General features: G+C 38.4%; 1 protein-coding gene across 8 annotated transcripts in view; it reads right to left on the reverse strand.

The window, feature by feature from the left end:
* Positions 1-25417, reverse strand: part of U2SURP (U2 snRNP associated SURP domain containing) — a 46154-nt gene extending 20737 nt beyond the window's left edge. Inside the window, exons 1-16 of one of the 8 annotated variants that reach the window (XM_084292029.1) lie at positions 25332-25417; positions 17439-17486; positions 14838-14936; positions 13773-13887; positions 13301-13434; positions 12119-12160; positions 11257-11324; positions 9290-9384; positions 9176-9208; positions 8999-9081; positions 7544-7709; positions 6751-6962; positions 5750-5793; positions 2351-2455; positions 1282-1348; positions 1036-1199 (exon numbers count right to left, since the gene is read on the reverse strand). In XM_084292029.1, the coding sequence (XP_084148155.1) occupies positions 1036-1199; positions 1282-1348; positions 2351-2455; positions 5750-5793; positions 6751-6962; positions 7544-7709; positions 8999-9081; positions 9176-9208; positions 9290-9384; positions 11257-11324; positions 12119-12160; positions 13301-13434; positions 13773-13887; positions 14838-14936; positions 17439-17486; positions 25332-25376 (1520 nt within the window). In that variant the 5' untranslated portion in view covers positions 25377-25417. Of the gene's footprint in view, positions 1-1035; positions 1200-1277; positions 1349-2350; positions 2456-3504; positions 3512-5749; positions 5794-6750; positions 6963-7543; positions 7710-8998; positions 9082-9172; positions 9209-9289; positions 9385-11256; positions 11325-12118; positions 12161-13300; positions 13435-13772; positions 13888-14837; positions 14937-17438; positions 17487-25331 lie in introns of those variants that run through there. The other 7 variants (XM_084292027.1, XM_084292028.1, XM_084292032.1 and 4 more) reach the window with 7 other exon arrangements.
* Between the last annotated feature and the right edge of the window lie 282 nt (positions 25418-25699).

The following is a 25699-nucleotide window of genomic DNA, read 5'->3' on the forward strand; positions in this document are numbered from 1 at the left end:
TATCATCAAAAAAGCATTAAATAAAAAAATGAGCTCGAGAGTGTTGATTGGTGTCATTCACAGATGACACCAAGCTGCACAATGCAGTCAACCTGCTGGAAGGAAGGGATGCCATCCAGAGGGACCTTGAGACGCTTGGGAGGTGGGTCCATCCAAACACGATGAGGTTCAACAAGGACAACTGCAAGGTCCTGCACCTGGGCTGGGGCAATCCCAAGCACAAATTCAGGCTGGGCAGAGAATGGATCAAGAGCAGCCCTGAGGAGAAGCACCTGGGGGTGTTGGTTGACAAGAAGCTCAACACGAGCCAGCAATATGTGCTTGCAGCCCAGCAAGCCGCCCGTAGCCTGGGCTGCACCAAAAGCAGCAGGGCCAGCAGTGCAGAGGAGGGGATTGTCCCCCTCTGCTCTGCTCTTGTGAGACCCTGCTCTGGGCCCTAGCACAAGGACATGGAGCTTCTGGAGCCAGTCCAGGGGAGCAAGGATGCTCAGAGGCTGCAGCCCCTCTGCTATGGAGCCAGGCTGAGGGAGTTGGGGTTGTTCAGCCTGGAGAAGAGAAGGCTCCGGGGAGCCCTTACAGCGGCCTGCCAGTGCCTACAGGGTGCCATCAGGAAAGCTGGGGAGGGACTGTCTGTTAGGGAGTGATGGGACTAGGAGTAACAGCTGTAAACTGAGAAGGGACATACCTAGATTAGGCATTAGGAAGAAATTCTTTACTCTGAGGGTGGTGAGGCCCTGGCCCAGGCTGCCCAGAGCAGCTGTTGCTGCCCCATCCCTGGCAGTGCCCAAGGCCTGGATGGGATCTGGGCAGCCTGGGCTGGTGGGAGGTGTCCCTGCCCTTGGCAGGGGGGTTAGAACTAAATGGTCTTTAAGGTCTCTTCAAACCCAAACTATTTTATGATTCTATAAATATTATGGCAAGAATGGTAACATTTCAGGGATGACAACTAGAAAAAAAAAACAAAAACAGGATAAAAATGCAGAATAGCATTAAAAAAAAAAAAAACAAACACTACAAATTGACAGAAATCCATACTCTTCCTTAAGTGCACCCTTCTTGTTTGGTTCCTCCACAAATGCCTCTGTTTCTTGCTCTTCTGACATCCCATGTAAATACGGATTTAACGGTGGTGGCCTCCAAAATGATCCATTTTTGAACATACGGAAATCTTCTGTCCTCCACTTGGTTGGAGCATCTCCCTATAAAAGGCAAGAGTTTTTTAGGTTTGTTTTTATTTCATTAGCTCGAAGCTACAAATTGACAATAAAAAAATCTACTTGCCTGAAGAATTGAGTAAAGCTTCCATCTATAATACACATGGGCTGGAGTCTGGTTTTCAAATAAAAACCTAAACCAGAGAACAAAGAGACACAAGATGTATTAGAAGTTTAGAAGTTATTTAACTGAAGAAAATTCAAATATATCTAACTACTATCCACTTCTATATCACTTTGGCTATAGAGTGAATTCAAGATAGCTAAAACCACATACATCTAAAGCACAGCTGTACAGAACAAGTGTAATTGCCTCATGCACACATGCATGTACAATCTGCAAAGTGTAGAATTCCACAGAGGCAAAGCACGTCTCATAAGAAGTTTAGATGTGCAGGAACTCATAGTTATACAGTTATGTTACTCAGACTGAATATATTAAGTGACTTGAAGTTTTCAAATGTCAGAACACTCTTACGAGATCAGAAATAAACAACCAATTTTTAACAGCAAGGTGTTTTACTTGGACCTGCGTAATTTCCTTGATTTGTACATAAAATCAAAATGAAGCACTTCAACCTTAGTACCAATAAGACATTTTTAGAAAGTCATTTATTTTAGAAGGTCATTTACTTCCCTGAAAAAGTTTTTCAGGTTGCATTTCACAAGAAATTTGGAAATTTTTAAATTCCATTCATGACAAGAGCTGCAAATTCTGACAGCTTCACTACAACAAAGTTTAATCCTAATTGCATAGGAAATTAGGCTCCAGAAAGATGACTGCGCATTGAGTTATTCTGCCTGCTTTTGAGGTATGTTTTGTTGTTTTGTTTTTAAATATATGCTACTGCCTCTACTGATGACTTGGAATCCCTCAAGAAAATAGGAATTAAGTATTTTATATATGTGTACAAATTTATTTCACATATATATTTTTTATACAACAGTATTAACAATTAGGATAGAATTGTATTGTTCATATCAAACAGCATAAGCATCTGCTGTGTACAATTTGTTAAATTTAAAATTGCACACAAAGAGACATAGGAAAAGCAACTTCTATTAGCAATTCCAAAATGCAAAATATTAGCAACAGCAAAAATTAACTTTTCAAACTGAAGCAATATAATAAGCACCTGAACATTGGATTGTTGATTTCTCTGTTCATGATCATGGCTTCAAACATAGGCCCTTCCCGCACAACAAACTCTATCATGCGATGTATCAATGCGAGCAAATTCCTACAACAATAACACAGTTAAAGAAAAATTGATTCAGACCTAACACTATATAAACTACACTCCATCTAAGATACTATAACTGTGCAGGAGATTATTTTGTTGTATTGTTACAACTGTATAAAAGATAAGGTAGCATGGAACATATGATAGCCTTGCATCATAGACACGGGCACTCTAAAATCAAACCATGCCTAAAAGTGGTAGAGTAGTAACTTAGCAGGAGACCTCATTCCTGAATTTCCACAGCTTAGCCTACAACCACCTCATGCTTAGAAGCATAATAGTCCTTGCACATAAAAATGGGCAACTGAGCACCAAAGTGCAATTAACTATTAAAAACTCAGCCCTCTCATCTAAATTATCTAGAACTAAGGCCGAAGTGTTAACTGAAGTTCTACTGATGTACAAATGGCTCGATATTGTGCTCAAAATTAAACACAAATAGTTTTAAATGTTCAATAGAAACTGCATTCAGCTTTCAAACTAGTCAAGTATAAAAGGAAAAGTAAATAGCCTTCTTGATGCCAAACAAGGCAGTGGTTTTATTAAATTTAGGTAACCTGGTTTTGGTCAAGACTCAATTATGTGACATAGAATAAAACTGTCCATCACTTCACGTCATAGCACTCAATGTTTCCTTCCTCATACACCCAAGTGAACCAAATCACAAATCAAAAAATAAAAATCTGCATTCATTTCATTCAGCACTACATCCTGAGACAGGCAAGAAGTGTATTTGAAATGCACTTTTTTGAAGTCGCATTTGAAAATATGGATCCATTTGTAAGTGTAATAATAGCTTACATATATAGTGTCATATAAGCTTTATAAATAGCAATTTCAGTTTCCAATCTTTTGTATTTTTTTCTCAAGAACAAGATCCTAATTTTCCAAATACAGATTACCTACACAAAAAAACTTCACAGTATGTGTCCTTTGAATGTGATGCAAACAAAAAAAATACAGATTTTTACATTTTTGGATTATTTTTTTAATGTAACAAACTGATACAGGTTCTGGAAATGTATCATACTATAATTTTCTTTTACCAAATTAATTATCAGAATTCAAAAACTGTTTCATTGAAAAGGTGAAGAATTTTCTATCGCTTCTTCATAATTAGGTGATTATTTTCTACCATGAGCATTCAAACTTCTGCCACAGGTATAATGAACTAGATTTAAAAAAAAAAATAAATAAAAAAATCAACTTTAAAATGTTGCAACTTAATTGCAATAAACCTACCCATCCATCTGCAAACTTGGCAAATACTGTGGTTTATGCCAGCTAGCATTAAATCTACATTTCCCTCTCATATCATAAATACAAAACATGTTACCTACAGCTCAAATTTCCTCTCCTTTTGATTTTTATGATCCCTTAAAATATTGTAAAGAGGACCGTCACAATACTTCCACAACCATTTTATTTAAAACAGTGTTCTGAAAGTCTAAATACCAAGTCTGTTTTTGTTACGTGAACTGTATTTGAAAACATGAATATGAAAAATTACAATTAGCTTTCAACTTTGAGATATTATTTATTTTAAGGCAAGTTCAATATGACCAATTCTGGCTTCCTGTAGAACCATGCCACGGGATTTCATCTAACTGTTTTCTCATTCAGTAGAATGAAGTTACTTTAGAGCAGCTTCTGGCTGGACAAGAACATCTGCTTTGGAAAGACCTCAAATGTATTAAAAAAAGATCCAGTATACCCCGTAGATGAAAAGAGGGTGTTACATGCATATAACGTCAAGCATATAAGACATTACTACCTGAAAGTGAATTTCTCAGAAGACAAAAAAAACTTCACTGTTTATATGCAACATTTCTCTATTTCCCTTTTAGTAAGTGCTAAGACATCAATGTTGGAAATTTTCAATAACAGTTTTTAAAGGAGAATAATTAAATGCAATATACCACTGAAGCTTTTCAGGATTTTTACATGTTATTCACTGTGTAAGACTCTTAACAGTTATCACTAGCATCTTCAAAAGTGATCAGGAAGCCAAGGAAAATTAATGCAATGTATTTTCAAATACAATTCAATTAACATGAGCTTTTCTTACCAACAAGCTTTCAAAACACTCCAGTAAATAAAATGGAAGCATATTTTTCTCCAAAAGCTAATTACTTTGGAAGCACTGTACAGTTTTACAAGTACGTACTCTACTACTATGTTTTTCAAATTATGATTGCTCCCAGTCTCACTAACCATTCATGTCTCTACTTAATAAAAATTGAAAAAAATAGTCCTAAAATTTCATCAGAATTACTAGTCAAAATGCATTTGTGCATTTAATGACAAACACATTAATGTACTACTGTAACTAGCTTTACAAATATTCCTTCCCTCCCACACACACGCAAAAAAAAGACTTTGTGACAATTAAAACAGTGTTGTACAAAAAGATGATAGCTTTAACTGCATTTAAAATGTCATTTAGCTTAAGTTGGCCAACAAAAAAAAAAAAAAAAAAGTTTTCTAGTTATAATAAAACCACATTTATTGGAGCCGATCGTACCAATGGCTGGTCAAAAACTGTATACTTTCCCAATCCATCCCATGATGTTTTCCTGGTCCCCCGCTGCCGCAGACAGTTCAGCTGGTGTTGCTCACCAAGGCCAATGTCAAAGAGAATTTGGTAATCTTTTGTGCTTATTTACTTTTAAAACAGTGTTGTGTTCCTGTGTTTGGGAAAAGGTTTCAGCTTAACTGAGCAAGAGTATACCTAGACTAGAGCGAAGGTAGAGGCACTGATGAAGACCAAAACACAAAAATACCCTTGCACTACAGAACTAACTTATTTGGCAACCATAATTGACTGTTGCATATTTTAAAAACAGTATAAACTAAAACCAATTTTAACTGCACTACAAATTGTACAATTGAAAAAAAGAAAAAAAGAAAAACAAAGCACAGCACCACATTGGAGACAGCTGCATCCTAGCTACAAAGTACTTAAAGGTTTATGCCTGGACTTACAATGCATCACTAAATTAATCTATTTCTCCCTAGAGTTCACTCATAAAATTACCCTGCAACTATTTCTAGTACTTAAATTCAATTAAAAAAAAAAAAGATAATTACTTCAATTTATCCTCAATAAGAAAAAAAAAAAGTTATTGAGATAAGGATAATAAGACTGTAAAACATCTCTCTCAAGTGTTATGAAAGAACCATTGCTCAGTCAAGCCATTACCTTTTCCTCAACATCACAATTTTTCTTTAAAATTCCGAAGGGGGAAATTTTCTATATTTAGATCAGTAATAATAAAGAAAAACATGTACCTTTCTGTTGGGATAACCACTTTGACTATGGCTTGCGACAGAGTCTGTATATGAAGTCACATCAGATAATAAACATAGAATATGTGAGTATTGTTAACAAGTAACAAGCAAAAATATACATATGCAATGAAAATACTACACATCTATCACAAGTTTTGCAGGCAATCACTGCTGTGAAGTTATAGCTAAGCAATTACACAAAATGCAAATGGTTGTGTCAGTGAACCATAAAGGTTCACTAATTGCAAAGTATCAGAACATTCCTGTCAGAATGTACATTGATGCACTGAATAGGTACTACACTGAATATAATTAAGAAAGGAGTTCTTAAGCTTATGAAACAATTCTGAACTATTTGACTTGGATCGGGTTGGTATTACTTTATTCCCAAGTCTTAGGAAGAAAAATAACCCTAACAATTAAGTGTCATTCAAAGAATCAACAAATTCTTACAAATGTAAATCAAGTTGGTTTGTGATTACGAGATACTTACCCTTCATTTTTATCAGCTAATATTCCAGAAAAGAAAAAGGTTGAAAATGGACTCCATAAGTAGCATAAAATACTTACTCAACGTCCAGATTAATTACCTTCTACACAAAATATATCAACTCCTCTAGTGTAAAAATAATGCTACCCAAATTAAAACGTAGTATTTTCTCTAAATAAAGTAATTTAGATATTGCAATTTGGCAGCCAACAAAAGGGGGGGGACGTAGGAGAAAAATATCCAGGGAGCCTGGAGGGGGAAAATGAAAACTGGAAGATTTAAAGCAGCTCTAAAAATAAGCCAAGACCCAATACATCATATCCTAACACAGACATGAGACAGGCTTCGGGAATTAGTCAGGTTCCCTTGGGCTACAGCAGGGAGCCAATGAGTTTGTACACTAAGGGCTGCCAAAGTCAGCCTGAACAATGTAAATCTACGAAGTCATTGAAATACTCCCACAGATGTAGTATTTAACAACGAGATATGGCCCAGGGTTACTTTAAGTTACCTTCTCAAAATCTTCCTTGTTTTTTGGTGGGGGTAACATTGGAGCATTAGGATTCTTCAACCTCTCCCTAGGCTGGGCATTAAAAGGCAGTCCTGATGGAGGAGGCGGGAGGGTATGCTCCATCATAGAAGGTGGAATGTATATTGGATGTGGTGGTATAGGTACAGCTTTGCCCCAGCCTAGCTTCATTTCAAAGGACATTATCATCTTGCCTGAGAAAAGCAAAAACAGCTGTTATAAACTGGTTCTGCATCAATCAACACTTCTCTGTGCAAGTGCAATATTTAGGTAATAAATATTAATATTTGTAGTAATATTAGAAATTTAACCATTATTCAAAAGTAAAGGGCCTATTTATCACCAATTACTGAGAATTACTTGCTGTGCATTAGTCAAACTTATGCACAAGAAGTTCATTATTGAACTTGTTCATTATTGGTAAACTGCAAGTAATACAGATTCCTTCTTTAATGAATCTGTTCTCAGAGCAGAGAAAAAACATTACCTCTCCTTCACATCTGCAAAACAGTTAGCAATTTTACATCTAGTAATGCAACACCCTTGTATTTGCTATAGTTTCATGTCAGTAAAACAGCCATTGTAAACTAAAAACACTGCTAGCGTCCTATCTACTACAGTTTAAACTCCCAGTATTTCCAATTCTTTTCCTGGATTCCTCAGGAAAAACAGTTGCATTACATCTATCACCAGTCTGACAAAGAACCTGAAGACATGCTCAGTTACTCCTCAACGTTCCTAAACAGATAATTAAAAAACTGAAAAAAATGTTTACCATTTAAATTCTTTAATGCTCTTTCAGCATCTCTCCTGTTCATAAATGCAACAAAGCCACAATTTCTTTCTCTTGCTCTTTCTTCATCAGTTCTTGGCCACATGATTTTAACGCTTGCTAATGGTCCAAAGCGTCCAAATTCTTGACATAACATCTCTTCATTCATCTAGAGGAAGAGAAGTAGAAGGTAGTATCTTGTTGCTATACTTCTATGCAATTCCATTTCATATTAGTGTCTGCACGTGAAGATTTTAATTCTCTCAGTTTAACAAAAAGTTAAAGAGTAACTCTTTTCATCTTTTGATGAAGAGTTTAACTCTTCATCAATACCTCACCTACTAAACCTACTGCAGAACAGTAGTAACAAGAAAACTGAATTCTAAACAAAGCACAATCAAATTTGAGATACTATCCTTCTCACAACGAGATATTAATGGAAAAATAATTTTCACTCAGTATTTTTCCATCTAGTAACAATATTTTTAACCTTATTTTTTGCAGCATCATGTTAAGAGCATTTATTCAAAAGAATACTGTCTCTACAACTGACAACTGTTACCTCATATCAGATTAAACATACGCGTATGGCTTAAAATAAAAATGAAGGAAAAAGAATCACAGAATCACAGAATTTCTAGGTTGGAAGAGACCTCAAGATCATCGAGTCCAACCTCTGACCTAACACTAACAGTCCCCACTAAACCATATCCCTAAGCTCTGCATCTAAACGTCTTTTAAAGACCTCCATGGATGGTGACTCCACCACTTCCCTGGGCAGCCTGTTCCAATGTCTAACAACCCTTTTGGTAAAGAAGTTCTTCCTAACATCCAACCTAAAACTCCCCTGGCTCAACTTTAGCCCATTCCCCCTCGTCCTGTCACCAGGCACGTGGGAGAACAGGCCAACCCCCACCTCGCTACAGCCTCCTTTGAGGTACCTATAGAGAGCGATAAGGTCGCCCCTGAGCCTCCTCTTCTCCAGGCTGAACAAGCCCAGCTCCCTCAGCCGCTCCTCGTAGGACTTGTTCTCCAGGCCCCTCACCAGCTTCGTCGCCCTTCTCTGCACCCGCTCAAGCACCTCCATGTCCTTCTTGTAGCGAGGGGCCCAAAACTGAACACAGTACTCGAGGTGCGGCCTCACCAGAGCTGAGTACAGGGGGACGATCACCTCCCTGGCCCTGCTGGTCACACTGTTCCTGATACAAGCCAGGATGCCGTTGGCGTTCTTGGCCACCTGAGCACACTGCTGGCTCATATTCAGCCGACTATCCACCATCACTCCCAGGTCCTTCTCTGCCTGGCAGCTCTCCAACCACTCATCTCCCAGCCTGTAGCTCTGCTTGGGGTTATTGCACCCCAGGTGGAGGACCCGGCACTTGGCCTTGTTGAACTTTAAGAATTTCAGCTGGACCCAAATACGCCAAAGCTATGCTTCACAGCATAGCTCCAACTTACTTGAGGATTAATGTTTCCAAGATACAAATTTGTTGTGCTTGGATCTCCAACATCATGTGATCCTGGTGCATAATCATCCAGTACTACAGTGATAGAAGGGGGAAATAAAGTCATAATCCTTGGTACACATTGAAGTGACAACATTATACTGAATGAGAAAAGAATCTATATTACCACCAGATGATCTGTTTCTTCTTGAAGGAGCATCCACTAAATAAATAGAAAGTACATATGTTTTAGTCAACAAATCTTACAGGCCAAACCAACATTAAAAAACCAACATCTACTCACTTGAACGACGCTGGCCATCTGAATCTGACTGGGGTGGCTCAAAACGACTCAATCTACCTTTTGTTTTATGTCGTTCATCACGCTCCTCTTGTATTCTGCAAAACAAGTTGAATGTAAGTAATAAAAACTGAAATATTAAAAAGTTGTTAAAAACAATCATCTTTAGAAATATGAAAACGTTTAATATTTATTAAACAATGAGCTTGTTAAAAACTTCACATGGCCAGTAGGATTTAATTTTTGGTTAATCAAGTGGAATCTAACCACCAGAATTATTCCAGCTGGATGCTTCCTCATTCATACTGTCAGGGCATTTTAATCTCAAACAGAACTGACAGAGTTTGAGAAGCTTTTTTTTTTTTTTTAATTTTTTTTAAACGAGATCAGAAATGAGAAGTACTCTCTGAAAGAGGGACTTGAATTCCACATTTAAATGACACAGATCATTGACTGTTCAGTTTACTTTTCAAGATGCAGACAACACCTCAGTGTCTACTTCTATTTTTTCTAAACCTTGTTCTCTCTCTGCAGGCTGTCACCTTCTACAACGATAGGACAACTCCATTTGACCATTCCCAGTACATACAAGACCTCATCTCTGTTTATACCTCTAAAGACAGCACTCACACTAGCACACTAGTAACTGCTTGGTTCTTTGTAATCGGGTTTTAAACCCTGGTAACAAAGATATTACGTATGAGCAATACAAGACTGTCAATTCAATTCATTTACATCAAGTAATAAATAATTTATGGATTTAAAATGCAGTCCCTCTTGCTTTCTAACATAGACATTATTTTATTTTCTGTGTCTAACGTCAAGACAAATATATTGTATTCGGTTACACTCCGTACATGTGATCTTCTTCTGTTGCCTTATATACTTAAAAGGGAAATAATCTGCTTTTTGAAGCATAATTCAGCTTGTTTTTTTTTTTTTTTAATTATGCAAGAGAAGTACATCTTAATTTAAAAGTCGCATTTGTGATATAATATAAAAGCTCTATCATATACCACAGTTCCTCTTGATATGCTTTTAGAGACACAAAACTCGCTCTTCCTGATTCTGATAGACATTTAAATTTGCTACCAAACTCTTTATCAAAAGTTACGTAAACAGCAAAACCCAAACACACTCATCCCTTATGATACCTACTTTAGTCTTAAGTAACGCATGATGCCATGTTCATAACTGTTATCACTTATAGGCTCACACTGGCTAATTTATAACAGAATTGCATTCCAAGTAATGTAATGGCAGCAGCTGGCAAAGAAACAAACCTGGGTTTCCATTTATTTTTTTTTTTATCTGGGTAGCTGGATGGCTGGCTGAATCAACAAAGTTTTCATTCACATGAACTGATCCAAAATCAACTTAGGTAGCAGCAGAAACATAGCCAGCCATTCACTTACTCTGATCTTTGAAATACTGTAATTTTATTATTATTATTTTAACCGCTCTAGATATTTTTCTGATTAGGAAGGTAGTAATGAATAGTTTCAATGGTCATAATCTGACAAATGCCTCTGAAATGCAGAGAAATCCATTCATTCCAAATAGCAGACTGGGCTTTACTGTTTGTTTATTGATCATTTTTAAAGGCTCTGGTTGATGCTTCATTTTAGAACAGAAGTCTTTTACAGCAACAATGGCAAACTCTTCCTAGCACCAATCAGGGTAACAAAAAGGGAAAAGCATCAAAGAACACCAAAAAGCTAATCAGATGGCAACTAATTATCTACACAAATCATATAGACCTGTAACAAGCATCTACCAGTGCAGCTTCACAACCTCTTTATAAGTATCATTGCCGTCGCTAACGAAGTTGTACCATGCCACAAACCTTTTAGGGAGCAGGGACATTGGGAAACAGGTTAGCAAGAATGATCCTAAACACTGCCTGTAAAAACTAGGAGCCAGACCCCACTCCTCCTTCTTTACTTACAGAAACAGTTACTGAAACTTACTGCTTTAACTCTTCTTTAAAAAGCTCCAAATTACTCTTTTTCTTCTCCTTCTCTCCTTTCTTCAAAGGCTAAAATTAAAGATACATCAGCCAACATTTGAGCACATGAAATTAAACAAAAACATATAAATGATAATTGTGTAACAAAATTTTAGAAAATTTTCATGCATATTTTACCTACAGCTTTAAAACCAAGTAAACTACAGGAGAAAATAAAAGGAAACAGACGTGAAAACATTAAGACTGAATGCTAGCAAACACAGCTAGAAAATATAAAATTAAGGACAGCTTAAACTAAACTTTGTTACTTCTGACTACTACCATGAAGCATATCTGATATAACACTGTCTACAACACACAAATATAAAATACCTGTGGTGTGTTTTGTCAGTTTGGTTCACTTAAAAACTTATAACAGAAATTGATTGCTCTCCTAACAAGCCTTCATGCTCTAATTAAATTGATATGTGTGTGTACTTACACACACACACGTATATACAAGAAGAATTTACGTATGTGTGTATATACATATATTCGAATATTTTTATCCACAGGCAAACATTCTATGTGAAAATAATTTACTTTTCTTGCTTCTTTTCAGATATAAATACAGGTCTGAAGACAGAGTTACTCAAAAAACAGTCAAAGATCTTCAGAAAAGAACTCTTAAATGACAAAGAATATATTCTTTTTTCTTTTTTACTGTAATATATGCACCTCAACTAACTCATGTGAACTTTTATCTTCTACAACATTGTTTTTATATAACCAAATTTAAATGAAAACGTTTCCAATAGGCAGACATACAAAATATTTATTGTGTTACACACTACAGCTTTGGAAAAACTGGACTTCCTACTCACCCCAGGCAAAGTTGTTTGTTTTTGTTTGTTTTTGGGGAGGGTCTGCCAAATAAATAAAATCATTTTTACCTCATTATCTTCAATCACCATTGGACAGGGCAAGTGAGTAAACTGATTGCATTATCTCATAAGTATTTATGACAAATTTGAAAAGCAGTAATACTCTTACAGTACAAATACTTGCATAAGACAAAACAGAACTCAGAATGATAAAAACTACAATTAATTTCTGTAAGTGCAGAGCTTTACATACAATGAGAATAAAAATTGCCATGCAGTTATCACCCCATTATTCCAAATTTCATTTTTGTTTAAAGCTGGAGGAAAGTTAGGATGGGATTACCCACAAATATCACATTATAGCTCATTTCCCACCCTAGCACGCAGTATCAAGTTTCATGTAACTTTAAGAATTGTAGTAAGCTCTTTCAAAGATTTCTAAGACATTAATTACATATTATACACATACAGTAGTAACAGTAATCACATGTAACTATCACCTGAATTGAAAACTAAGTTAGTAGGTAACACTTCCAGTACTTTATGATGAAATCTCAGTTTAAGATCAAAAAAGTATATCAAACCACTCAGAAGACAAAATAAATAAAATAAAAAGGTGTTCAGTCTGAAAAACTCGCAAGTTCTAGGACTTATTTGGTAGAACCCAAAGAGCTGAAGGGAACTGTTCCAATATTAGCACCCAAAAAGCTCATTCCAAAAATACTCTGTATCAATTACACAAATGGTCATGGGTTTTTTGTTTGGTTGGTTTTGTTTTGTTTCGGTAAGCTTTAAAGAACTAAAAACAGATGTTGGCAAAAAGAATTGCTTCTAAAATCCCAAATTCTCTGGACTGTAGGTTGTTACTTTACAACAGTCACCAAATCTGTATACGTAAGTCAATTAGCAGGAACACACTGAAAACATGAAGCACCCAAAACAAAGTGCAGTATCAGGTATATCATGCTAGATACAGGTCTACCAGACCTCTGAATTTTATCCTCTTGTTATTTTCTATGGGATTAAGCAAGTCAAAGGTTCCACTCTCTTTTATTGTGTGACTATAATACTACTCTGCAAATAATACTACTCTGCAAAAATCACACAGACCCTTTTCTAAGCACTTCAAAATACTACCTAGAGTCCTAGAGTAGGGAGTTAACATTCAAAGAAGACACTTACAGGCTTTTTGGTTTCTATCATTAAGAGGGATGGAGGCTTCTCATTTGATGGCTGACTTGGTTGATTTTTTTGATCTGAAAACCGTGATGAAGGTTTATAGATTTTACCCCGTTTCTCATCTGTCTCATGCTCCTCTGAAATTAAAGGCAAATTAAAAACAAATTATATTAACTAATAGTGTACAACACAGTTCATTAGAAACATTGTTCTTTCTGAAATTTAACCTCATCTTTTAGTATGAAGAAAAAAGAACAAAGATCAGTTATTTTAAAACAAAGCATTTTTTCCCATGAATTTTAAAGGACAAATCATGTAGCTAACTACCAAGTAAGTTAAAGAAATTTTAGTATCAAGTTTCCATGACTTCTTATAATGCAATATATTAATTTTAAAATGCAATTCAAAGCCAATCTCCATCTTTACTCAAAGCCAAATGATCTACCGCAACCACACACAAAAAGATTAGTAATACCTTTAGATGCATTAACGATTCCTCCTCTTACAAATGTTTTCACTTTATTACCATCACTTCCCTCAAAGGCAGCAAGAAATTCTTCATAAATTTCTGCAGCAGCCTTCTCATCCTCCTACAGAGCAGATGTTAATCAATTTACTATCATCACAGAACATCCAGTGACAGCTATTCTTAAATTAGCTATATTATATTCCTTTTTGTTTTCTAGAGTTCATGCTACAAACCCTATCAAATGAGTTTCAATTTTAGACAAACAATTCAAATTTTTGAGGACTGTGGGAAGAAAACAGTATGTAATACTTTAAGCAAATAAGGTCTGTGTGCTCACATATGACTATTCATTTACAAGAGTTTACCTGGCAGCTGAACACTGAAGAGATTATACAAAAAACCAACATTATGAGAGTGGTTGGCTTAATAAAGTTGAGTGAGGCAAACTAAATTAACTTTAAAGAAACTTGGTGTTTCTTTACACTAGTATTTTCAAAAATGTAGCAAGAGAAATCCCACTGAAGTACAGAACAAGTTGAGTTTGTAATATCCAAAGACCAAGATTTTCAGAACTTTCACCTTGGCAACTATACGTGTTTCCTAACATTCAGATATTCCTGAGCATCCCAAAATTCAGTATCAAATTTTAATCATTTTGATTTTTCCTATAATAAGTCATTAGACAAAGATGTGTTTTGCAAAACAAGGACATGTACTGAAACAATTCCAGATACAATAGGTACTCATTCTAACTACTGAAATCTAAGGATAGAAAACAAACGGAGAACAGGAAATAATATAAGGCAATGTCTGTCTTCAATCTGAGTAGTACAATAATCAATGGATTGCTGTAATTCAGCACTTCAGACTGCCACAGAGAGAAGCAAGCCTGCCCCCCATCCCCATGGACACGAAGAACAAATTAAATATGTAAAATACAATTCCCTTTCATTCTTAAAAAGCTATAATTATCTAAATCAAAATAAAACTGTTGATGAAGCTGGTTATAATCTACCAGAAAACTAATTTCAGCTCTGAATATGTAACAACATTTTCATGGTATACCATTACCTTCTTTTTTAATTCCTCTTGTTCCTTCTTGCTCAGAGTCCGTTTGGCAGCACTCATTTTACCAATACTGAATGCTTTAAGTTTACTTTCCATTAGAGGCTGTAGAAGGAGTAAGAAAAACAAACTGTTTGTAAAACAAAATATAATGTTACTGTTCTCTTTGGCCAAGACCAGAAACTTTCTAAGTGACTCAACATGACAACCATTCCAGATGTTTGGAAAACAAAATAAAAGGCTACCTCTACTTCTAAACTTGCCAATATCTAATATATTTAAAAATAAATAAATAAATCTGTGTTTTATAAAAACTAATTACCTCTGTTTAAATGAGAAAGCTTTTAATATGTTATTCAAAGACGCCTCAGACAAAAGTGACGGGTACCTGCTGCAAGAGCCTGAGACCTTACCACAATGCAAAGCACAGTTTCTAAAACTCTTGGAAAATATGCTTTGCACCACAACTCCTTTTTGATCATCACAAAAAGGGGAAAAAAGAAACGCTCTAGAAGTTCTGACTACTCAGGCTGGAGGAATGTTTGTGCAAGGTTAAACATGTGTAAGTGAAGACTTAAATGGACAATAAACTTATTTTGTACCTTAAGGTTCAAAGAAGTAATTTTGCTTGAATAGGAAAACATTCTTGACATTTACTTCTACTAGTTAAAGCAAAGAAACAAACAAACAAAAAAAAAAAACCAAAAACACACTTAAATCCTAGATTTCTTCTATTTTGGATAACTTAATCTGCATTGCTCCCTTCTTGAAACCCTGATTAAAAAAGGACTACAGGTAACAGTCATTTCTGAAGAGTATGGAATTAGCATTCACAAGAGTCTATTTGGGCAATTAACAAATGGTAAAGCATTGGGAGAGCAAAAACAGGAAAAAAAATGTTCCGAAGACATGGGCAATGGGAACAAAAAGAAAAAGAAACTTATCTGGAAATTCCTAGTTTAACGCAGTAGCTCATAAAGAACTAGCAAAAGAACAAGAAAAAGGCCCCAAAAGAACAGAACATAATCGATTATCCTCCGTGTTCAAAAAATATTTTTATGCACTGACACAGCTGTCAGGGATGCTCAAAACTACCACTTTCAGAGTAATTGTTAAAAAAAATCAGCTCAACATAATAACACATCACAACAAATAAGGTGAAGGTGAAGCATATGACCAAAATTGCTTGTATTCTTTTGAAAAACATTTCCTAATTCCTAATTAAAAGGAGAACTATCAGTTACAAATTAATGCAGTGTTGTCTTTGGAGTCATCTGGCTTATGATGCTATGTTTGTCAACATGAGCTGCTGTGACACGTTTATCAGCAGGTTTTCATCCATCTATGTGTTTTGAAAGTTAATAAAATCCCATTTTCCTGTTGCCTGAAAGACAGCTTGTATTTCAGTATGACAAGCAATACAGAACCCTGGCAAAATGTGGGCACATTGCTATGGTACAGAGATGCAGACAAATACAAACACCATACTCCTACTCAAGGCTTATCCTGTCATTTGCAAATAGCCTCACAGTAATGGTACAGGATACCTGCAAATCAACCATGAGTTTATGTTATAGTCATATAATGGAAGCAGCCAGACGAGGTCTGGCACTAACTCTTTAGGAAGCATCTCAAAAAAAAAAAAAAAAAAAAAAAAAAAAGACCTTCCAAGTGGCCAGAGCAATATACAATGAACAGGATCGAACCTGCAATTTACATTCCAGAAGGCAGTTACAGCATTAACCATATGCAGCTTCACAAAACTACTAACAACAGACCTATACAAAACTTAGAGACTTTCTTCCTTTACCATATGGATTTTCCTTTACATAATGAAAGGAGTAAAGCAAATGATGGAAGCAAGAGCAAACTTCTAGCTAAGCAACCCAATCATTGCATGAAATCAAATTCACATCAAGCACAAGTGTGTTAACTGCAAGATGGCATAAAGTACTGAAAACCCGGTTTCAGACAATAAATATTCAAAAGTGTTTCAAGAATAATTTTCCAAATTATGTCAAGTGAAGCAAGACAAGAAACAGAACCAACTTCTTAATGAAAAGTTTTTACTATCACAACTTGAATAATGTTATCTTACAAGAAAGTTAACAGCTTATAATTGACTGTGTCATATGTCAAATAACATCTTGAAGAAGATCTACACCACTGATGATTTGTCTGGCATTAACGCTCTTATTATTCATTTAAATATATTCTATTAGAATATTTTAAACATATTCCATTATAAATTAAAACGGAGGGTTAAATTAGGGCCACTTGATCTCATTTGTGAGAGAAGCCAACTGTACACGATAAAAAAGTCAACTTTAATATGCACTGACTCTTGTAACTATTCAGCACTATTCTTCAGCATAAGAAAAACATGCAGATTTTTACACTAGTGTTTTTTTAAAAAAATTCAAGGAGTATTTTCAAATATAAAAAATGTTTCAATACAACCACCTACAGGTTATATATCAAATGCAGCAGAGTTTATCTACAACAAGTTGTTTTCTCTAAAGGACAGGCCTATTTTGAGTTTCTGGGTTTGTTTTGTTGTTGTTGTTCTTGTGTTTGTTTGTTTTTTTTTTAATCTTTTGGACTTACATGTGTATCAGCAGATCCAGTGTTATGTACTGCATCTGGCAATCTGACCTGGAGAGAGAATGCAAAGGAAGTGAGGCACAGAAAAAGAAATGAAGGCGGCAAACAAGTGCTGTTTTTTTTTCTGATTAATTTCTTTGAATGTGATTTTGATTTCAACTTCAAGGTCCAAATACACAAGAGTAAAGATACACACAAATATTTTAAATGATACAGCTGAACATTGCCATAGCATTTACAATTTCAATATAAGGCAAAAAAAGGAATTAACAATAGATATTTTGTGCTACCATTAAAAAACATCTACATTTCCACAGCTCAGTTTTACAATCTTGCCATTAACACCATTCCATGGAAAAAATTAAGTCTGTTGCACTGAATCTCCAAAAGTTGTCATTCAAGATTGCTAAAGATTACGGAAAGTGCTTGATCATATTTGCCTTACTATAAATCATTCCCTAAACTGCTCCTAGTATGAGGTACATAGATGGAAGACGGCCATCTCAAGAACACTAATTTAAATCCAATTTGTGAATATTCATCAATTATCTTTATTACTCTAAATTAAACAGTAACTGAAATTTTTAAAATGCATAGAATTAACGTATGCAGAACTGTCACTTTTAATATACTGCACTGGAATTAAAAATTAGAATTCAGTTATTTAAAGCTTCACAGCTTTTTTCAACTTGCTTATTTTTCAGGCAAGCACACTGTATTCCCCACATATTGTAATCTTCTGAAATTTGAGTGATCTAACAGCAAACGCTGAGTTGCCAATGCCTTGAGACAGTACTCAAACTAGATGATTCTTAACAAGTTTTAAACTACACATGTACTCTATATTCTGTGCTATGCATACTAAATGTTCTGTACTACTATACATACTGTACAAGATGCTTACAGAACAAAAAAAATATTCATATTCACTCCTCTTATTTTAAAATCAATTCTAGGCTACCAAACATGTACACCACCATATGTATAAAATTTGCACAGATTCTTTTTAAAGTAGATTTTTAACGAAGTTGAAGCAGTGCAAACTCCAGCACACAGGACTATACAATGCCCAAATTCTAGAAACCTGATACAATTTCCACAGTTAAGATAAAACTGCTTGATGCACAGTCCTTATCTGGTTTGAAATTTAAAGTTAAAACCGAAAGATTTTCCTTAGCCAGAATCTGTTCACTAGTTACAAAACATTAGCACTTGTTATAACCAGGTATTTATGTTTTCTACCAGAAATAGTATTATCCTGTGCTCATCTCCAGTCTTCCAAAAGCACCAGATGCTACTTTAGAAAAAAAAAAAAATCTAAATCTGTTGCCATTTCCCATCATTTTTTCTTTCTTCAACTCGGACAGACATTTACCTTTCTACAAGTACGTTCCTACATTTTACAGTCAACTCAGTATAGAAAACATGGTGTGGCAGAGAGCAGTTCAAGAACTGGCACGAAGTCCACAAACGGGGAGGTGAGGAGTGGGAGACAGAGAGAAAGAAAGGTACAACCTTTAAAAATGAGACAAAAGACTCCTAAGAAATATATGTATTTTTAAAGAAAAGGGAAAAAATCTGTTTTACTCTCCCAAATCCACTTACCTGCAACACTATACATTATTCACACCTTTGCACAAAAGAAAAAATTCAGCTCACACGTACCACTAACAGTTCATTAAAACACAGGTAGAAGCAAACACCACAAGCATATTTTACTAATATCACTTTCTGCAAACTTTGCTCTGCATTTGGTGTGGGGTTTTCCTGTGATCCACAACTGCCCGTGGCACTCAGTGATCTGCTATCCACAATTCTATGTACTGCGAAGATGTAGCTCCAGGAAACCTGTCCTTCCCTGAGAGCTGATGAATGTATAGCACAACATCGCAGGTAAAAAGCAGACACCAGGCAAAAGAACTTCCAAGACTGAAAACTGCACTCCACCACCCTGAGGCAACCAACACATCAATTAAAATGACACCCTTTACAAAAACTTGTGATTAGAAAGATTTCTCTCAAAGGTGGGCTGATACAGTGCCATCTTCTTAGTGTATGTACTAAGAGAAGTCAAGACATAATGCTTGGGGGGAAGGAGGTCGTTGGGCATTTTTTGGCAACAGCAGAATGAAGTTAATGTTTCTCAAATCTCTTTCTCTCTTCCATCAGAGAAGTTTTAGAAAGCCATACCTTCGAACAAGGACAGGCACTGGGTGCTGCTTACATGGCTGGCACTAAGTAAGGCAACACATACGGTAACAGGCAGTATGGAAGCTCAACACAATGATGTTTAAGACATGATAAATGACATTCTGAGGACGGGGACACAAAAATTTACCAGACACTAAGTCTGTTTCCCGAGAAACCATCAGATACTGCTGTAAGAGGCTTCCAGGGCATGGCAGCACGCAAGAAATTCAGCGGGCTAGCAGCAGGCCTGCAGCCCGACCAGCAGGAGCCTGCAAGCCCCTGAGGCAGAAAAATCACGGGGCCCTCCAAGCACATCTAAAAGCAGCTTTAGCTGACTCCAGTAAATACACAGACCAAGTTTTTTCCTGTGGTAGCTAGCAGCTTGGCAAAGCCATGTTATTCTCCTCCTCAAACAGTTCTTATTTTTAAGGCCTTCTGATCCCACCGATAAATTTAGTTCACGTAAGTGTAGTACTGCTTTGGACCATCCAAGCATCTGTACCCACGCTGAAGCACAACAGTGAAATATTTCCTGACAAAATTAAGCATCATTAGCTGCCAGTTTGTAAATAACAGTGATTAAAAAAACTAATTTAATTCTCACAGCACTGCACTTTGCATCCAGCTGCACCGCCTGGATGAAAGGGGCAATTTTTTTCCTCAAGAGTTGCATCAGCAGAGTTGAGTAACACAGGCTTGTGAGTCCTCACAAGGACAAGCATTTTAGATAACGTTGCCCACCTGTATTGAAACCCACAGGAAGATTCCTTTTTCCCCTTCTAATGATGTTAAGCAGCTCAATGAACTGCTGAAAGAAACATACGCAAAGCCCTCCTCAGCAGCTGATGATTTCTGAGATACCAGGATAGCTCCTTCGCGGTCCAAACACTGACAGGAAATATTTGATGAGTAGATCTTTCAGTAGCATGGCCAGCATAAACAAAGGGCCTCACTCCCAATTCACTGCCACTACCTCTCTGCATGAAACCATTTTTCTCTAAAAAAAAAAAAAAAACACCACCATGGCCTCTTTCCCAGCTGGCTCACATCAGATCCCTTCGCTGCACGGGCCCCTCCAAGGATCATGCCAGCATACCTGCAGCAGCAGTGCAGGCTGCTTAATGGCACTCCAATCACCCAGCCCTGTCACATCACAGTCCTGGAGGTCAGGTCACTCAAAACAACGCTACTCCATCTAGCCAAATTTACTCAACCTTCAAAGGGGGGAAAAAAATCTTGAAAGGACCATGTAAATGAAATTTACCACAAATTTATATCAGGAAGCCAACATGGAGACCCCCCCCCCATCTCAGATTCTGACACTTCAATGTTCCTCCAGCTCCGCAGCAGTTTCCAAAGCAAGCAGAAAAGACTGCTCTTCCAAATCTTCCCTGCCAGCAATGTCAAGTGCCCACAGGTCTAGCTCTTCACAGTTTCCCCAAATTTAACAATCTCTATGTAAAATTGACATGATCACATTATTTCAAAAATGTTTAAAATATGCTATACAAAGCTTTTTTTTTTTTTTTTTTTTTTTTAAGTTAGTACTGATGCCATTTAGTAAAACAACATCAAACAGCAACAAAAGCTGCCAAGAAAACCAGCAGCCAACCCCACAGCCGTCCAAATGCTGGGTGCTACCTTTACAACTCCAACGGCTGCAAGCCTGAGTGCAAAATAAAAGCCCTACTCTGCAGAAACTCGTAGCTTAAGGGCACAGTGTTTGTAAGGAACTCTGGCATAAGACACTCCTGCCCTGTTTCAACACCTTCCTTGGATTCTGCCCCCACACCGGGCAGCTGGAGATGGAGCCATGCTGAACTAGATCACTCTTCCCATCTAACTGTCACTTAAGAAAGAGAGAGCTGGGGAGGTTTGGCCAAGTCAAGTTCCTTTGCACAGCAGGCTGCCCTCACTTTCCCCCCAGAATTACGCCAAGCCATCTAAAGAGGACAATGTCTGGGAGGGAAAGAGTGTATGAGGCTGGGAGCAGTTGGTGTCAGCACTGCCACCAAGAAAAGGCAAACGGAATCACATCTTAAATTAAAAAGTTAAAATCCAGCAAGGGCAGAGAGGCATCCCAACCAAACTTGTCTCTTGTTCTTCCTTTTTCTAACAGTCTAGGACACAAATGTTTACAAACACTTGTGAATTAAGTTTTATAGCTAACCTGTTAATTCTTTGCACTTACTAGACTAGTACACTAATATTATTCACTACTTAGACACCACTTGGGCACACAAAAGTAAACAGAAAATTGTTTCTCTGAAGTACTTGCACGGAGTGCTCTTCCACTAGTGCCTTAAACAGAGATGAAGGGGAGCTGCCAATATTTAACTTGTTACTGCCAGAGAGGAAACGAAAAAAACACCTCCACTGACATATCCATCTAACCAGAAACACCCTTCTGCCTCTCCTGCTCCTGATCACAGGCTGAACAGTAATACAGGGAGAGCTAAAGACCATGCGTGTCACCATCCTGCAGAATACGACACCCAGCTGGAATGCACCATACTTGCACAGATGTTACATCACTGCTCTTCAAACACTCTAACTTACCAATGGAAGCTGTCCGTTCACAGGCAAGCAGTCATGGTTCTTCAACGTTTTATTAACATATTACCAAAATGCTTATGAAATACATTTAAGATTACGTAACACTGTTAAAACATTTTTTAGAATGAAAAATGGCAAACCTACAGCTTGGTCCAAGTGGATAATCTCCTCTGCCACCCAGTACCCAATTTGTGTGGTGCATTATACACAAGAACAGCAGATACGCAATACAGTCACTACTCTCAGAAGATGAAATAAGAAACTGGCAGAATCACCCAAGCAGTTATGTTTCATCACATTGAGATAATAATTGAACAGAATCAGAATTTGCCATTTTAGAATTACATCCTACACTAAGCTCTGGCACAGTCTTGGGCTGCCTCCATTTCCTCTTCCTTAATTTTGTTATTTGTTCCTATTTAAATTTCTGGATATCTCATGCACATGTCTTGCCATTCTAATCTCCAAGTGACAAAGTAATAGCTGATGCTCTTACGACACATTTCACATAAGAGATTGTCAAATTTATTTAGAAGTTCATGGTATTATAAAAGCTACCACCACTGCAATGAGGGCACGGTGTGCTCCTGGACCTCTACGATCTCCACATAAAGTTTTCAAATAGTGAATCAAATAGACTGAAATAAACTTGATTTTACACCATAAAACTGGTTAGACATCCCAGACCAGTACTTGGACGCTAAACCCAAAAAAACAAACCCCACACGTTCCAAAGAGGAGAAACCATACCCTCCTGCAAGTGCTAAGGCCTCCAGCTGCTCGGCCACAGCACTTTACAGAGTGCAGAAAGTAAAACCACGCTCTGCTCCTCCCAGGAGGCAGGCTGGCAGCCAGCAAGGGCACATCTTGAAATTGCCTCTGAAACATGTCCTATGGAGTCTGAGACATATCTGTTTTGCAAGAACTACCATTCTTGTAACTTGCAAAAACACAATGCCCCAAAAGAAACAGTGCCTACAACTCTGATTTTGCTAACGATTTTTTTTTAAATCAAAACGTTTCATAAATAATTACTTGAAGAAATCAAGGAAAATGGTAACTTGTTTAGATTTTTTTACACCTTCATCAGTCTCACTCAGGCACAACTAAAAACACAATTACTCAATCTTCATAGTTAAAATATGACTCTCAGTTCCACCATACCTCTGCAGACATTAGAAAAATATCTATATGGATATACGCACTGCATGTATCCATGAGTTTAAAAAACAAAACAAAACAAAAAAGACAACCCCACCTCCTCAAAAACAATTACAAAGTTGAGGCTGAAGGACACAAATCCCAAGACCTAGGCATGTGTTATTTCACTTTTCAACAAACACATTCTCACGAGTGCACGTATGCACTACCACTTTTTTCTTTGCCACATGTAATAATTTTGGTAACACAAAACAAGAGCTAGAAAGTAAAGCATGAGAAGGTCTACCAGAAACACAGCATATACCTCTAAAGTAACAAGAGACTGAGGGGCAAGGGGGAACTGCACAAAGATAGTAAGGCACAGGACGTCCTCAAGGGCTCCAGGCCTCAAAAAATTAACATGCATGTTGGTTTGACTTGACACTTCCTAGAAGTCCCGCTGACATAGTGGGATGACTTCGTAGGAAGAATGAGGTGCCTGCACATCTCCCTGCAAAACTGAGATTTGGGATAGAAAACAATTCTTATAAGTTAACTACTACGTACTTTAAGAAGAATATCATCAGTACAGAAATACTACACTGACAAAATGAAAAAACCTATGGTGTAACTGTAAAAAGAAAGGGATCCTATCTGAGTCAGTTTTGTGTACCACGTAGCCGGTTACAGTAATCAATAAATTGTTGTTCTATAACTAATTATACTTCAAATCCCAAGATATCTTATTCCCTGGAAGCTTCTTTCAATAAATTAAGGCCTACTTTGCTTTGAAAGTTTTCTGTCCAGATCTTGCTTGCAGTTCCAAGCAAAAGGCAAGATCCAGAAAATGTCTCCTGACAATGTTCACAATAGATCAAAAAAGGGAAACAAAAATAAAGCTCTCCTACTCTAATAACAGCCAACTACTGGGTAAACATGCAGATATTCTCAAAACTAAATTTGAGCTTGTTTCCTAGTAGCAAAAGGAAAAAAATAAAGTAAGAAAAGAAGTTTTAACTAAATAAAAAAATGTGTGTGTATGTGTGTATATATATATATACGTATATGTATATAAACCTACGTCGCCTACATAACTGACTAGAAATTCCTGAGCCAAAACACAGCTTCTCCATTGACTGCTTTACACACTCATATAACAGAAAAGAAGACGGGAAGAATTGTCAGGAAAAAGAGTTACATATTTCTGGCCTACGAACCGTAACAAGGCAGAGAGAAATGAGATGATTTTCCAGAGGGCAATGATTTTGCAGAGAGAGATGGCCAGTGCTCCAAGTGCCAGCTGCAGCCTGCCCCCAAGCCACCTCTTGCCCTCTGCCCGCCCGGGTAGGGGGCTCGGGGGCAGGGAGCCCCGCGCTGCCGCTGCACCGCCTTCAGCGCGCGGCCTTGAAGTCTGCCAGGAGCCCTGCGCAGCTCGGGTTTCCTCACACCCAACCAAGAATAACGATGGGAAAGGAGCAGGGGAGCGAGAAGAGCGGGAGCACCGCGGCGGCGCTGCGACATGCGGACTCCCACCGCGGATCGGGAGGAAAGCGCGGGCCCCGGCTTCCCCCCGCCGTCAGCCCGCTCCGGGCACCCCCACGCGCGGTGCGCGGCCGGCAGCGGGGGGGGGGGGGGGAGCTGCGGCCAGGCGCTGGGGCACCCCCAGCACTCGGGGCGGCCCCGAGGCCCCCCGGGGGCTCCGAGCACCCCCCCCGGGACCTCCAATCGCCCCTCACCCCTCAGCGGGGGCCCGGTGCTCCCAGCCGGCAGCTGCCGCCGGCCCCTCCCGACAGACGGCCCCGGGACAACCGAGGCCGAGCCCCGGCCCCTTCCCGCCGCCCCCCCCCAACGCTCGGGCCCCGCAGGCAGGCGCGGAGCAGGCCGTGCACCTCGCGTCCAGTCGCGCCCGGCGGCCCCGCCGCCCCCGGGCCCCGCCACCAGGCCGAGAGGCCGCGGCCGAGCCCCCCCCGGGGCGGCGGAGCCGCGGGGTGCCCGCGGGCAGGGCCTCACCTTGCCCCCGCCTTTCTGCGAGCCGCCCGGCGCCTTGTCCGCCATCTTGCCTCTCCCCTCGCTCAGCCCCGGCGGCGAGGAAGCGAGCGCCGATCCCCCGATGCCCAAGGAAGAGCCCGGCTGGCCCAGGGCGGCGAGCCGAGCGCCGAGTCGCCGAGAGGGAGGGCCCGGGCCCGCCTCCCCCCCCCCCCGCGGCGGCCGCCATGTCGCGGGGCAGCGCCGGCGGCGCAGCGGCCCCGCACTGCGGGGTCACACCGTGACCTGCACCCGATGGAAGGGCACAGCCTTGATCGAAACCGGTTAAAAAATTGAAAAATAAATTTTTGTTTTGTTTTGGTTTGTTTTTTTTTCTCTCTATTGTAGTGGTA

Source organism: Netta rufina, assembly GCF_964035555.1.
Source record: "Netta rufina genome assembly, chromosome: 9".
Classification (NCBI taxonomy): domain Eukaryota; kingdom Metazoa; phylum Chordata; class Aves; order Anseriformes; family Anatidae; genus Netta; species Netta rufina.